The 15,464-nt window shown below is 56.3% G+C and overlaps 1 protein-coding gene across 1 annotated transcript in view; it reads right to left on the bottom strand.

Moving 5' to 3' along the window:
* Window positions 1-4,780: 4,780 nt before the first annotated feature.
* Window positions 4,781-15,464, bottom strand: part of VAV1 (vav guanine nucleotide exchange factor 1) — a 110,053-nt gene continuing 99,369 nt past the window's right edge. Inside the window, 2 exon segments of the mRNA XM_065419628.1 lie at window positions 4,781-5,420; window positions 15,438-15,463. Coding sequence (XP_065275700.1) covers window positions 4,781-5,420; window positions 15,438-15,463 — 666 coding nt within the window.

Genomic DNA, 15,464 nt, shown 5'->3' with positions numbered 1-15,464 from the left:
TGCTGGACGTGATGTTCCTCAGACAGGCCAAGAGTCTTCAGCCAGGAGCTCCTGATCCACACCCATGCCGCTCTCAGCTTCTGCATTCACAGGCTCAGATCTGGGTGGGCCGAGGTGCTAACTGGGTGGGGCGGAGCCCACCTCTGGCTATGCCCCAGACTGGACTGGGTGACCTGGGAGGTCCCTTCCAGTCCTGTGTCCTGAGGCAGCCTCACTGACTCGACCTTCCATTCATTAACCGGCTGCTCCAAGTAGCATCATAAGTCACCACGAGGCTCTGTGGGCTCGTGGGCTCTCGGGTGTCTGTCTACAGTCGTGGCACTGAGACGAACAGGGGTCTTGCAGTTAAGGCTCAGGGGCCCAGCTCAACAAAGGTGCTACTGTGATCCACAAACGCCTGCTTGGCTACGCTCGGCACCCAGGACTGATGACACTCCCAGCGGCCACGGGCTAAGCAGGTGCTCAGGTGAGACTGGTGATTTGCTTGTGCCCATTAACAAACAAACCCCCTACGCCTAGAAAGCCATGAGCACAACCCCTCCTGCTTGTGCCGGTCTTACCTTGTCCCCCTGCCCCACCCTTCCGCTCAGTTCCCTTTACACACCTCTTCTTAAGCTAAGGCCCCGATCCTCCAATGATCTTCACCCAAGCAGCCCCCCATAACTGTTAAAGGCAGGGGGATGCTGGGATTAATCAGGGCTTAAAGAGACTAAGCAATTTAGGGCAGGAAGTGTCTTTTGCTATTTAGCTACACACAGCACCTAGCTGTGACATACCAGGGCCATGACAATAACCTTAATAATGTGTCGATTAACAACAGCCACCCAGGGCTGGCTCCAGGCACCAGCACAGGAAGCAGGTGCTTGGGGCGGCCAGAGGAAAGGGGCGGCACGTCCGGGACTTCAGCGGCGGGTCCCTCAGTCCCTCTCGGAGGGAAGGACCGGCTGCCGAATTGCCGCCAAAGAAGGAAGCAGCGCGGTAGAGCAGCCGCCGAAGTGCCGCCGATCGCGGCTTTCTTTTTTTTCTTTTTTTTCTCTTCGCCGCTTGGGACGGCGAAAAACCTGGAGCCGGCCCTGCAGCCACCCAAGAGCAATCATTCATAATCGACGTGCAACAATTAATAACAAACCACTAATAATCAAGTCCACACACTACAACCACCAGTGAATCCTTCATTATTAGCCATCTGTGATTAATAATGAAAACACCCCAGGGATACCCAGCGTGGCCAGCCACTGGTGTATTAATAGATTTGGAGGCAACTGTGAACATCTAGTCTGACTTCCTGTGTGATACGTGCTATAGAACTTCCCTGAATTAATTCTTGTTTGAACAAGAGCAGATCTTTTAGAAAAACATCCAACCTTGATTTAAAGCTTTCTAGAGCTGGAGAATCCACCATGACCCTTGGGAGGTGGCTCTGTTGGTTAATTGCCCTCACTGTTAAAATGTGTACCTTATTGCCAGGATGAATTTGTCTAGCTTCAACTTCCAGCCACTGGATCTTGTTAGACCTTTGTCCGCTAGACTGAAAAGCCCATGCTCAAATATTTATTTCCCATGTAGGTACTTATAGACTGGGATCAGGTCACCCTTTAACCTTCTCTTTGTTAAGCTAAATAGATCGAGCTCCTGAGTCTTTCACTACAAGGCAAGTTTTCCAAACCTTTAATCATTCGCATGGCTCTTCTCTGAACCATCTCCAATTTTTTCGACACCCTTCTTGAATTGTGGACCCCAAAACTGGACAAAGAATTCCAGCAGGGGTCACACCAGGGCCAAATACAGAGTAAAATAATAACCTCTCTCTCCAACTTGAGATTCCCCTGTTCGTGCATCCCAGTACCACATTAGCCCTTTTAGTCACAGGGTCACACTGAGACCTCACGTTCAGCTGATTATCCACCATGACCCCCAAGTCTCGGTCTGAGTCCCTGCTTCTCAGGAGGGAGCCCCCCATGCTGTACGTATGGCCAACTTTCTGTTTGATTGCACCCAGCTTACCGAGGGATCCAGATTTCTCTGTATTCCTGACCTCTCCTCTTCCTTATTACCACTTCCCCAATCCGTGTGCTTTCTGCAGACTTTCTCAGTAACGATTCTACGTGTTTCTCGGGGCATTGATCAAATAAACATTTATATGAAAAGTCACAGATCTGGGCTGAACGCCCATCACTGAAAGACCCTACGACCCCTCAAAGATCCCAACACAAGGACAATTATTGTTGCTCCTTTTCAACCCGAGCGGCTGGTCAAAGTTCTGGGCCCTGGGCATGTTCCAACTGGGAGCAGAAACTGATGCTGGACTCTGGTATTTCCTTTGTTCCAATCTGGTTTAGTTACAAGTCCTGCTTCTCCAAATGCAGGAGGGACCAAAAACGGGGGATAGCTTCTTTTCTTACAAAAAAAAACAAAAAAACCCAGGAGTCCTTGTGGCACCTTAGAGACTAACAAATGTATTTCGGCATAAGCTTTCGTGGGCTAAAACCCACTTCATCAGATGTTTTAGCCCACGAAAGCTTATGCCCAAATAAATGTGTTAGTCTCTAAGGTGCCACAAGGACACCCCATTGTTTTTGCTGATACAGACTAACACAGCTACCCCTCTGAAACCTTCTTTTCTTACAGTCCCAAGCCTCTTTACCCAGCACCAAACTCAAAAGCTGTCTCTGGTCTTCTCCCAGGGCCATTCCTCAGTACCGGGTTTACCATGGCGCCAGGCCCACAATCAGAAGGGGCCCTATCCTGGCCAGCCCGATCCCCCAGCTGGCTGAGCCGGCCAGGAAAGCTGCCCCCGCCCCTGCTCCACCCCACCCCCACTCCAGCCCTTCCGCCGAGGATGGTAAGTGGAGGAGCGACCCGGCCCCAGTCCCCTCCACGCTGCTGGTGAGTGCTGGGGAGCAGGGGAGCACAGCCGAGTGGGCTGGGGTCAGGTCGCTCCACTTCCCGCCGCCCTGTTAGGGCGGGGTCAGTCCCACCCTGCAATCACCGGGAAGCAGGAAGTGGAGCAACCCGTCCCCAGCCTGCTCCGCTCCGCTCCACCAGCTCGGAGTCATGCTGGGGGGTGGTTTCCCCCCGTCCCCCCAAGCCTGGGGAGGAGATGGAGCAGTGGGGAAGAGAAGGGGACAGGGGAAGTGGGGGCAGGGGGGAAGGAAAGGGGTGGGATGGGGAGGAGATGGAGCAGTGGGGAAGAGAAGGGGATGGGGGAAGTGGGGGCAGGGGGGAGGAAGGGGGTGGGATGGGGAGGAGATGGAGCAGTGGGGAAGAGAAGGGAATGGGGGAAGTGGGGGCAGGGGGGAAGGAAAGGGGTGGGATGGGGAGGAGATGGAGCAGTGGGGAAGAGAAGGGAATGGGGTAAGTGGGGGCAGGGGGGAGGAAAGGGGTGGGATGGGGAGGAGATGGAGCAGTGGGGAAGAGAAGGGAACGGGGGAAGTGGGGGCAGGGGGGAAGGAAAGCGGTGGGATGGGGAGGAGATGGAGCAGTGGGGAAGAGAAGGGAACGGGGAAGTGGGGGCAGGGGGGAGGAGATGGAGCAGTGGGGAAGAGCAGGGAACGGGGGAAGTGGGGGCAGGAGGGAGGAAGGGGGTTGGATGGGATGGGGAGGAGATGGAGCAGTGGGGAAGAGAAGGGGACGGGGAAGTGGGGGCAGGAGGGAGGAAGGGGTGGGATGTGGAGGAGATGGAGCAGTGGGGAAGAGAAGGGAATGGGGGAAGTGGGGGCAGGGGGGAAGGAAGGGGGTGGGATGGGGAGGAGATGGAGCAGTGGAGAAGAGAAGGGAATGGGGGAAGTGGGGGCAGGGGGAAGGAAAGCGGTGGGATGGGGAGGAGATGGAGCAGTGGGGAAGAGAAGGGGATGGGGGAGGTGGGGGCAGGGGGGAGGAAGGGGGTTGGATGGGATGGGGAGGAGATGGAGTGGTGGGAAAGGGGCATGGGATGGGGAAGAGAAGGGGATAGGGGAAGCGGGGGCCCAGCATGTGGATCCCCTTGGCAGCAGCTGGGGCTCCCCTGTTAAGCAGGCCCATCAAACCCTCACCCTGACAAGCCCCACCTCCCCTGCATCTGTACCACCCCGATGAACCCCCCCAGACACTCTCCCCACTGAGCCCCAACCACCTACACCTGGACCCCCACCCAAATGAACCCCACCTCCCCTGCACCCAGACACCCCCACCCCACCCCGCTGAGCTCCTACCACTTTCACTTGGTCCCCCCTGCAGACTCCCATTGCCCCTGCACCTGGCACCTCCCTGTGCATCCAGATCCCCCACTGAGCTGCCTGCACCCAGACTGCCCCCCACTGAACCCTCTTACCCCCATCTGGATCCCCCCACACTAAATCCCTCTGCACTCGGCTCCTGCTGCCGGGCTGAGCCTCCCTGCCCACATCTGGTGAGCCTGGCACAAAAAGGGCAGGGCCCCAGGGTGGTTCTGTGGCAGGCCTGGCCCTTGTGCTGGGTCAGGGTCAGGTTCAGTCTCACTGCCAAGTCCCTGTCCCGGGGGGGCGTAGGAGGCTGCAGGGTGATGTCCCACCTCCATGCAGCCAGTGGCCTGTGCTCCCCACTGCCATGGTGGAGCCTCCACATTTATTTATTGTGAAGAAAAATTTGCAGAATTTTAAAATATGATGCACAACGTTTGATGCAGAATTCCCTCAGGAATATGGGGCGCTGTACAGCTGGGATGGTGGGACTGTGAAGCGGGTGCTGGACAGCAGGGGATCTGTGGGTGGGGGAGCTGGGCGGGGGTATGGTGTGCAGGGTGCTGAGCATTTGTGGTGGGAGGTCAGGGGGAGGGGTCTCTGGGCAGGGGCTGCTGGGCATAGCGGGTCCGGGGGCGCCGGGCGTAGGGATCTGCGGGGGAGGCGTCCGGGCGAGGGGGCGCCGGGCATAGGGATCTGCGGGGGAGGCGTCCGGGCGAGGGGGCGCCGGGCGTAGGGATCTGCGGGGGAGGCGTCCGGGCGAGGGGGCGCCGGGCGTAGGGATCTGCGGGGGAGGCGTCCGGGCGAGGGGGCGCCGGGCGTAGGGATCTGCGGGGGAGGCGTCCGGGCGAGGGGGCGCCGGGCGTAGGGATCTGCGGGGGAGGCGTCCGGGCGAGGGGGCGCCGGGCGTAGGGATCTGCGGGGGAGGCGTCCGGGCGAGGGGGCGCCGGGCGTAGGGATCTGCGGGGGAGGCGTCCGGGCGAGGGGGCGCCGGGCGTAGGGATCTGCGGGGGAGGCGTCCGGGCGAGGGGGCGCCGGGCGTAGGGATCTGCGGGGGAGGCGTCCGGGCGAGGGGGCGCCGGGCGTAGGGATCTGCGGGGGAGGTGTCCGGGCGAGGGGGCGCCGGGCGTAGGGATCTGCGGGGGAGGTGTCCGGGCGAGGGGGCGCCGGGCGTAGGGATCTGCGGGGGAGGTGTCCGGGCGAGGGGGCGCTGGGCCTAGGGATCTGCGGGGGAGGTGTCCGGGCGAGGGGGCGCTGGGCGTAGGGATCTGCGGGGGAGGCGCTGGCATAAGGGCAGGCCATTGGGCAGGGGGGCGGTGTGGAAGGGGCACACTGGCAGCGCAGGGCTGGACGGGCCAGTGTGCGTCTAGCAGTTGTGGGTTTGTAAACAGTGCCCTTGTGCTGGGCTGAGGGGGGCCAGTCCCACTGCGCTGCATCTCATTGCCCCCAACCAGCCCCTCACTCTGCGGACCGCCCCCCATCACATGCCCTATTTCCCCAATGGGGGCCCACAAATATGTCTGGCGCTGGGCCCACAAGAAGTTAATCCAGCCCTGTTCAAACCGTTCCTACATGCTCCTGTTTGGCTTTCTTCCTCTGTCTCTGAGTCTCCCCCAGTTTCTTGTCTGCCATTCCCCCCGCAGCTAGGTTAATTCTATGCCTAACAGTCACACACACACACCTGGTCAGAATAATACCCAGGTGTCACCTTCTGCCCACACAGTGCTAGTTTCTGGGCAGTTTCCATCCTGCCTTGTTGTAGGTGGGGCCCCCTACAATGTCTCTTACAATTATCTTCACACAGCAATTTCCATGAGGTTTCAACTCAACCGGTAACCAAGATTGATTGCACCCACGAGCCTCAGTCATGGATTGGGCCCCCGCAGTGCTAGGCGCTGTACAAACACAGAACAAAAAGACAATCCCTGCCCCAAAGAGCTTAAGTTAAGTTTGTTTGGTTTTTGCCAAGCCCCCATTGGAAGAAAATAACACAATTCCTTGCCAACTTACCTACAAGGTGGGTGATAAGCTGCTTCCTCATTATGCCACTGCCTTCTCTTACCAGGCAAGGAAACTGCCCCTACTTTATCCCGGTGTGATCTTTCTCAGAGGAAGTTTGCTGAGTGCCACAGTTTTTACTAGGGCCCTTCTTTTCAGAGGGCTTTAGCTCAGTGCTCCTGTTCTTGTGCTTCCTCTGCCCAGGACGGTCTCTGGACATCTATTACGTGTTTATTACCAGAATACCCAAATAACACCCCAGCAACGGACAGGAAACAACAGGGGAAGTTGCAATCTTATCTATTCAGGAACTGAAAGTGGGACATGGGGTGGGGAGGTTGGTCTTATCATAGAATCATAGAAGATTAGGGTTGGAAGAGACCTCAGGAGGTCATCTAGTCCAACCCCGTGCTCAAAGCAGGACCAACACCAACTAAATCATCCCAGCCAGGGCTTTGTCAAGCCAGGCCTTAAAAACCTCTATGGAAGGAGATTCCACCACCTCCCTAAGTAACCCATTCCAGTGCTTCACCACCCTCCTAGTGAAATAGTGTTTCCTAATATCCAACCTAGACCTCCCCCACTGCAACTTGAGACCATTGCTCCTTGTTCTGTCATCTGCCACCACTGGGAACAGCCGAGCTCCATCCTCTTTGGAACCCCCCTTCAGGTAGTTGAAGGCTGCTATCAAATCCCCCCTCACTGTCCTCTTCTGCAGACTAAATAAGCCCAGTCCCCTCTGTGACGTTGCACTCCATAGTGTTTTATGGAAATATGCTTATGAGCGTGAATATAATGTAACTGGAATATGCTTCATGCAAAAGGTCTCTTGTAAGGTATCATTACAAAGCTTATAATCTACTGAGTGTGGTCATCCTATGTGTATGTATGTGTCATTCTTGTATCTAAAACTAGAAATATAAAGTATAACTCTGAGGTCCTATTGTAATTATGTGGGCCTTTAATGGTGGCTTAGAATCTTGATGGCTCCCATTGACTAGGACAATTGGTTGTAAATGGGGTTATTTACCTGCACGCCTTCCTGTGTACCTGACATGGGTTATGAAGAATGAGGTCTCACAGGACATGCGACCCCAGGTCACATGATACTGGAATCCATCTTAAACCTGATGCTTTTCCATTTAGAAGGAGGGGTGGGGTCCCAGAGAGACAAAAGATTCCCGCCTTGTGCCAAAGATATATAAGGGGGTGGAACAGAACAAAGGAGGTTCCAGTCATGAGAACACCCCTGTTTTCCACCTGAGATGTCTGCTGGAACTAACAAGGGCTGTACCAGGGGAAAGGTTTGGGCCCAGACTAGGAAGGAGTCTAGTCTGTGAAAGAAGCTTATTGGAACATCTCTGAGGGTAAGATTTTACCAGCAATCAGTTTCTTAATGTCTTAGGCTTAGACTTGCGTGGTTTTGCTTTATTTTGCTTGGTGACTTACTTTGTTCTCTCTGTTATTACTTGAAATCCTACTTTTTATACTCAATGAAATCACTTTTGTTTATTGATAACAGGGCTGGCTCTAACTTTTTTGCCGCCCCAAGCAAAAAAAAAAGAGTGCTGCCCTCCATAGCGCCGCCATAACACATACCCTCAGCACCGCGACAACCCCCCCCGCAGAGTACCGCGCCGCTGAACCCCCCGCCGAACACCCCCAGCCCCCCACGGAGCGCTGCGCAGCTGAACACCCCACCCCCCGCGGAGCGCCGCCGAACACCCCCCCCCCCCGCGGAGCGCCACGCCGCCGAACACCCCCAGCCCCCCGCGGAGCTCCGCGCCGCCGAACCCCCCAGCCCCCCGCGGAGCACCGCCGAACACCCCCCCCCCGTGGAATGCTGTGCCACCGAACCCCCCCGCTGAATCCTCCAGCCCCCCGCGGAGCGCCGCCTAACCCTCCCCCCGCAGAGCGCCGCCGAACACCACCCCCCCCCACGGAGCGCCACCGAACGCTGTGCTGCCAACCCCCCCCCGCTGAGCGCCGCCGAACCCCCCCGCTGAATCCCCCAGCCCCCCGCGGAGCGCCGCCTAACCCCCCCCCGCAGAGTGCCGCCGAACACCCCCCCCCCCACGGAGCACCACCGAACGCTGTGCTGCCAAACCCCCCCGCTGAGCGCCGCCGAACCCCCCCACCGAGCGCCGCCGAACCCCCCCCGCCACACACCTCCCGCCGAGTGCCACGCCGCCAAACACCCCCACCTCCGAGCCGTGCTGCTGAACATACCCCCCGCCCCGCGGAGCGCCCTGCCGCGCCGCCACCCCCCTCTCCCGCGGAGTGCCGCTGCTGAATCCCACCCCCCAGCGCCCCCGCGCGCCCAGCCGCCGAAACCAAAAACCCTGAGCACCCCCCTGCCACCCCAAGATTGGCCACCCCTTACCAGGTGCCGCCCCAAGCACGTGCTTGGTCGGCTGGTGCCTGGAGCCTGCCCTGATTGATAAACCCAGAGTAAGTTATTAATACCTGGGGGAGCAAATAGCTTTGTATATCTCTCTATCAGTGTTACAGAGGGCGGACAATTTATGAGTTTATCCTGTATAACTTTTATACAGAGTAAAACGGATTTATTTGGGGTTTGGATCCCATTGGGAACTGGGTGTTTGGGTGCTGGAGGCAGGTAACCTGCTAAGCTGTTTTCAGTTAAGCCTGCAGCTTTGGGGGCGTGGACCAGACCTGGGTCTGTGTTGCAGCAGGCTAGTGTGTCTGGCTCAACAAGGCAGGGTTCTGGAGTCCCAAGCTGGCAGGGAAAACGGGCTCAGAGGTAACTTCAGCACGTCAGGTGAGAGTCCCACGGGGGTCTCTGTGACCGAACCCGTAACACCCTCAGCCTCTCCTCGTAAGTCATGTGCCCCAGCCCCCTGATCATTTTCGTTGCCCTCTTCTGGACTCTCTCCAATTGGTCCACATCCTTTCTGTAGTGGGGGGCCCAAAACTGGAAGCAATACTCCAGATGTGGCCTCACCAGTGCCGAATAGAGGGGAATAATCACTTCCCTCAATCTGCTGGCAATGCTCCTACTAATGCAGCCCAATATGCCGTTAGCCTTCTTGGCAACAAGGGCACACTGCTGACTCATATCCAGCTTCTCGTCCACTGTAATCCCCAGGTCCTTTTCTGCAGGACTGCTGCTTAGTCAGGCGGTCCCCAGCCTGTAGCGGTGCATGGGATTCTTCCATCCTAAATGCAGGACTCTGCACTTGTCCTTGTTGAACCTCATCAGATTTCTTTTGGCCCAATCCTCCTTGGATGGGCCTAGGAGACAGAACTCCTGGGTCTCTTCCTAGCTCAAGAGCTAATGGGTAGAACAGGAAGCTGGAATTTGGACATCTGGGTTCTCTTCCCAGGGCAGTGTTATCTAGTAGCTAGAGCATGTGAGTAGAAGTCAAGATTCCTGGCAAAGGACGTTCATGATTTCAAACTTTGTTTTCATTCCAGTTACGAATTAAACCCAAAACTTTCAAAATTCTCTGTGGAAAAAATTTCAGGGGGAAAAAATCATTTGGGGGCCGATGGAAATGTTTCATTTCGAAAAAGGTGTTTCATTTCCATTGCTGCTTCAACAACGTTATCTTGCGTTACAACACGCACCCACCGTAACACAAAATACAAATTTCAAAAAGCGAAGTCATTTTGAAAAGAAAACGTGAACCATTTGGCTCCGAAAATGTTAAAAATGTGACATGGTCGGAACTTTTTTCTTTTTATCCGAAGACAAAATTTCGGTGAATCCAAATGTTTCCGTTTCGAGGGAACTATAGTGTCTAGTGGAAAAAGGGTCAGTTGGAGTTTTTCCATATCATTCTTCTCTTGAGTTCTATCCTCAACTCAGGGAGGGAGGCTGGGAGTCAGGACTCCTGGGCTCTCTTCCCAGTTCTAGGAGGAGCGTATTACCTAGGGGTGAGAGCACAGGATTGGGACTCAGGGAACGAACCCAGAAGCCCTGCTCTGGGAATATACTCAAGTAATCTGAGCACGTCTCTAGGGGCGTGTTCCTAATTTTGAGAGCATGGTCTAGAGGTCTGAGTACTAGACTGGGAATCCAGTGTTTTGCTTGCTAGTCCCATCTCAGCCATTGACTTGCGGTGTGATATGGTCAAGTCACCTCTGCTCTGTGCCTCAGTTTCCCCAGCTGTGAAATGGGGCAATGATACTTAAGAAAAGTGTTTTGATATCTTTGGCTAAGACGCACCAATGTAACTGCCACGTAGTGTTACTGGGGGTATTTTCTTGCCTGAGTAAAGAGAAGGTTTTGTGGATGTAGCCAGCGCTAAGGGAAACAGGGGATAATAATGTACAAGGGAGGGCATACTGCTGGGAGATCCTGGTGTCGTAAAGCTACGTGCTCAGGGGGTGGATTCCTGCCCTGGGAAAGGGAGGCTGAGTGGAGTTGGAGCCCAGAAGTCTGTGGTCATATTTCATCCAGGATGTTTTTCATCATCGGGGCTTATTTCTGAGGCCGCTTTCTCAACAGCAGAGCCCATAGACCGGTAGATGCTGTGCCCAGCTGCTTACGACGCGGCTAGTCTATGTGGGGATTTCCCCACATAGATGACGCCTGAGATGCGAGCTCTGCGTGCCCGGGAGGGGTGGACAGAGTGCTGAGTAGGGAGAGCTCAAGGAGATCTTTGTGGGGCTGCCAGAGGGCAGGTGACAGGATGATGGGGGCAGTCCATGGAGACATACATGCAGCTAGGTAGATGGCTCTTGCCACTGGCTCAGCCGTCCGGCCTGCAGAGGGGTTCAGATCTGGAAGCCGGGTCGGGCCCTCCATGCTTCCCTGGGCCACACGGTTGTCCCAGTTTTCCTCTGCTGTTCCGCCGGGAGCCCTGAGATTCGCAGGAGCGTGGAGGGCGGAACCAATTCTGAGACCGCCCCGTCTGCGAAGCCGGGAGGGGACCGGGATGACGTGACTGCTGGAGCAACAAGCCAGCCCGTGCCCTGTGCGACTGGGGAAAACTGACAAAACGTGGGGAGTTTCACTAGGGAAAAGTGCTGAGTCAGGCACGGGCAGAGCGTTTCCCCAGAGCCGCTCTCAGAGGAGGGGAACAGAAGGGGCTTGCCCAAGGGGCAGGATGGGTGGTGGCTCAACCGCAGCCTCGAGCCAGAGGACACTTGGGTTCTATTCCTGGCACTACTGCGTGACCTTCGGCATGTCCGTGCCTCAGTTTCCCCATCTGTAAAATGGGGGCTGAGGCTGACTTCCTTTGAAATAAAAAGTGCCATGTGCATGTTAGGAGTTATCAACGCTGGTTAATATTAATTCCTGCTGCAGCCGTGCCAGCATTCCCTTGGAGCTGCCCTGTGCCTGGCATGGAGATGCCAGCGTCAGAGATGGGCTGCCTGGGAGCAGGACGCCCTGGGCGAGGCAAGGAGGCGAACGACCTTTCTGGCCTGGTGGGGCTTGTTTAAGCATTTTGTTTTTCAGGCCAAGGAGACATCTGCTCAGGATGTTACACCTGGGGAACAGGGCTCTGGGGTGGGAGCGGGGCTGCGGGGGGAAGGGGGGCTGGCAGTATACAGGAATAGGGCAGTATCCCTTTAAATAACGTGAGCCCTCGCTTAGTGCTCCCCGTGTTCTGGTTTAGATGCCGCCAGAGCAGCAGGGGGTGCGTAGCCGGGCTTCACGCGGTGGTGAACGTGCACCAAGCTGGATCCAGCTGGATCATGTCATTTTTGTTGTGTAAAGCCCCAAAGGCACAATGGGGGGGATTGAGGGGGGATGGGAAAGGGCGCCTGGCCAACTCCTGCAGGGATAAATGGCAGCCCAGCCTCTCTGATTAACAGGCAGGGTGGTCCAATGGATACAGCATCGCACTCCGCAGACCTGGGATCTCTTTCAGGCTTGGCCAGTGACGCTGGCTGAATCCCCACCCCGCACTGTACCTTATCTTCCCCCTCTCATTCTGGGCTAGTCCGGTTAGTCTGGGAGCTCGTCAGGGTCGGGACCGGGTCTCAGTAGGTGTTTGTGCAGCACAATAATTAACACTTAGAGCACATGGCAAAGGAGACGAGTATCACTCACCCCATTTTACAGTTGGGGAAACTGAGGCTCGGGGAGCTGGCGGGACTGGCCCAGGGTCACCAAGCAACAGAGAAATAGAACCCGGGTTTCTTTGGTAGAAGTCCTGTGCCGCCTGCCTGCCCACACGCGCACACACACACACACGCGCACACACACACACACGCGCACACACACACACACGCGCACACACACACACACGTACACACACACACACACACCGCGAGGCCACAGAGTTCTGCTTGAAACCAAGCGCTTCCGTTTTCCTTGGGTTTCCTGGAATATTGCACAAACTCAAGACCCGGGGGAAATGCTGAGCCAGGGTTGAACTTACCAGCAGCTCAGCGAAATGCTGTCCTGTATTCTGGCTCTGTTCCCAACACTCTCCCACCCCCCTTTTATCTCTTCCCAACCCCCCGGCCACTGGGCCTAGGCCGCATTTCCCTGCGTTGTGTGTTTGTGGGGCCTAGCGGGCAACGCACTGACCTGCCACGCCCACAACTTGGCTTCTGTGCCTGTCTCTGCTGCTGGGTGATGTGGGGCAAGCTGCTTCCCTGCTCTGTGCCTCAGTTTCCTGAGAGACCCACATTATCCTCACCACCACCACATCACTTGGCGGTACCAGCGCCATCTAGGGGTAGCTACTTTGGGTGCTAGCGCAGAACCGGGCCTGGCGTGGCTGGGAACTGATGCTACAGGGTGTCCATATGCCCAGGATCTACCCTGGAACCTCATCCCTATGGACAATGCACCGCAGAGCTAGTGGAGCAGAAGGGAGGAAACCCTGCGTGGCCTGGGGATTAGGCAGCACAGTGCAATGAAATGGATGAGTGAAGCGAGCCGCGGACAAACGGGAGGGGAACGTACAACAGCAAATGTTTTGGTGCCTCCTTTTCACCTTCATTAAGTTCCGTTCCCAGCTCTGGGGGGGGAATGGGGGCTCGTGAGTTAGAGGAGAATGGGATTCAGGACTCCTGGGTTCTCTTCCCTCTTCTGGGAGGGGAGTGGGGTCTAGATGTTGCAGGGGTTCTCAAACTGGGGGTCACAAGGTCATTGGGGGGGGTCGCAGGCTGCAAGCCCCCATGCACGCCGGGGCTCTGGCTGTCCGCCTTGTGCAGGGCTGACAGCCCGAGCCCTTCAAAGCTGGGTGGCCGGAGAGCAGCGGCTGCTGGCCAGGCGCCCAGCTCTGAAGGCAGCGCTGCCTCCAGCAACAGCCCAGAAGTAAGGGTGGCATGGTATGGTGGGGGGTCATCATTTTGGGGGGGGGGGGCATCACAGCCTGAAATATTTTCGGGGGGGGGGGGGCAGCCAACAAAGGTTGAGAACCCTTACGTTAAAGCATGGTGGGAGAATGGGAGTCAGGACTCCTGGGTTCTCTTCCCAGCTCAGGGAGGGGAGTCAGGCCTAGTGGTTAGAGCAGATGGGGCTCTGAAAGTCAAGACTCCCAGGTTCTAATGCTGGTTTAATGTAGCGCTTTAGAGCGAAGGGCTGAAAGTCAGGACTGCTGGAGCTAACCCCAGTGCTGGGAGGAAGTGTGGTCTGGTGGTTAGAAGAGGGGCGTGGCTGTCAGGACTCCTGGGCTCTGTTCCTGGCTCATAAATTGACTTGCCAGCAAGTCGCTCCCCCTCATGCCTTGGCTCACCCTGCTGACCAATTTAGTAAAGGGTAAATGGCAATCACATGAGCCTGGTGCCATCTGGGTTCTGCCTATGCTGGAGAGAATATAAAGGTGGCAGTCGGCAAGGGATCCTCCCTCTCCAGGGGACAGCCTCCTACCCATTCACGTGGTAGCAGCCCTCTGGGCTCCATACACCTGTGCCTGATGGGGCAGTTGGATCATGGACTGGAGAGAAAAGGGCTCTTGGGTGCAGGGTGACAGCCGATACATCCCCAGCCTGTCCACCCATCCAGTTTATTCAACACAAAACTTCCTTTACATGCGTGAGAGAAGGGAAAGAGAAGAGGGATCCGAAAGTTCATAAATTAATAGTCCCGGGGTGCTACTCCCCGCCGCACTTCCTCCAACACATTTCTTCCTGCTACAGAGACCCCTTCCGGGCCTGGCGCCGCGTGAGCTCACGGTGTGAGTGCCGCGCAGCGTCGGGAATCCTGTGGGTCATGATCTCAGGGGGGGGGAAAATTACACAGGGCTCCAGACCTCAGCAATATTCCGAATAATCTTCCTCTACGTAATTCGCTGGGAACCAGCCAACCTAGGAGGGGAAAACCCAGTGAGACGTGGAATTGTTATCACAGAACAGCCATTGGAACATGGCCCATGTGCCGTATACACATTGCTGCCCTCTTCTGGATGGGATGGGTGCTGCTCACCTGTGTGTCATAAGCCCTGTACTGCTAGGAGCTAACAGGGATTCTCCTGTAACTTGGCTTGTTTTTGCAGCAGGAAGATCTGTGTGCTATCCCCAATGCTGTGGTGAGATCTGCTGGCCATGCCATGTGGCACAGGGGCCACTATCATGAGGCATGAGTAGCAGGGATTGAGCTTTGGACCTCTGGATCTAAAGGCACCAGTCTCTACTGCTTGACCTAAAAGCCCCAGCTCCATTAGCTGGCTCATCAACCGCTACTGCCCAGCCACCACTAGGGGGAGACAAAGTACCACTGAAGTTGGCCAGTTGGCCACAGCTTTCTTGGCATCCTATACCTACACTAGGTGTTCATTGTTACCAGATGCATCAGAACGTGTGGGCGCATGGGCGCATGCATGTGGAGCGATCATGCGTGTGCACGCGTGTGGGGGGATCATGCATGTGCATGTGCATGCATATGGAGATCGTATATGCGTGTGCACACGTGCGTGCACATGCGAGAGGAATGCGTGTGTAGGCGTGCAGAGATTGTGTGTGCGTGAGCACGTCTTTGGGTGCGGATTGCGTGTGTACATGTGTGGATTGTGAGTGGGGGTGAGACAGAATTGCTGCCCCCTGCTGAGTAGGAGACGATTACACCTGCTCACAAGTGTGTTTGGGGCGGGGGTGCTTGCACAGAACTGGATGGAATATGACAGCGCTGCTCATATGCATGGGTCTATAGAGAGTGATGTATAGAAGAACGCTACTCCCTGCTGGATGGGATATGTCAGAGCGGGTCATATGCGTGTATGTGTGTGTAACACTGCCCCCTTGTGGACGGGCTATGTCAGGCCTGTTCTGATGTAAAAGGGGCTGTAATCCCAACCCCCCACTCGGCGGTGCACTCACCCGCCGTAGATCTCCCCTTTCCACCAG

Source organism: Emys orbicularis, chromosome 19 (assembly GCF_028017835.1).
Source record: "Emys orbicularis isolate rEmyOrb1 chromosome 19, rEmyOrb1.hap1, whole genome shotgun sequence".
NCBI classification, from domain to species: Eukaryota; Metazoa; Chordata; order Testudines; family Emydidae; genus Emys; species Emys orbicularis.
The sequence above is the reverse complement of the archived record's forward strand: the minus strand, read 5'-3'. Positions and strand labels throughout refer to the sequence as shown.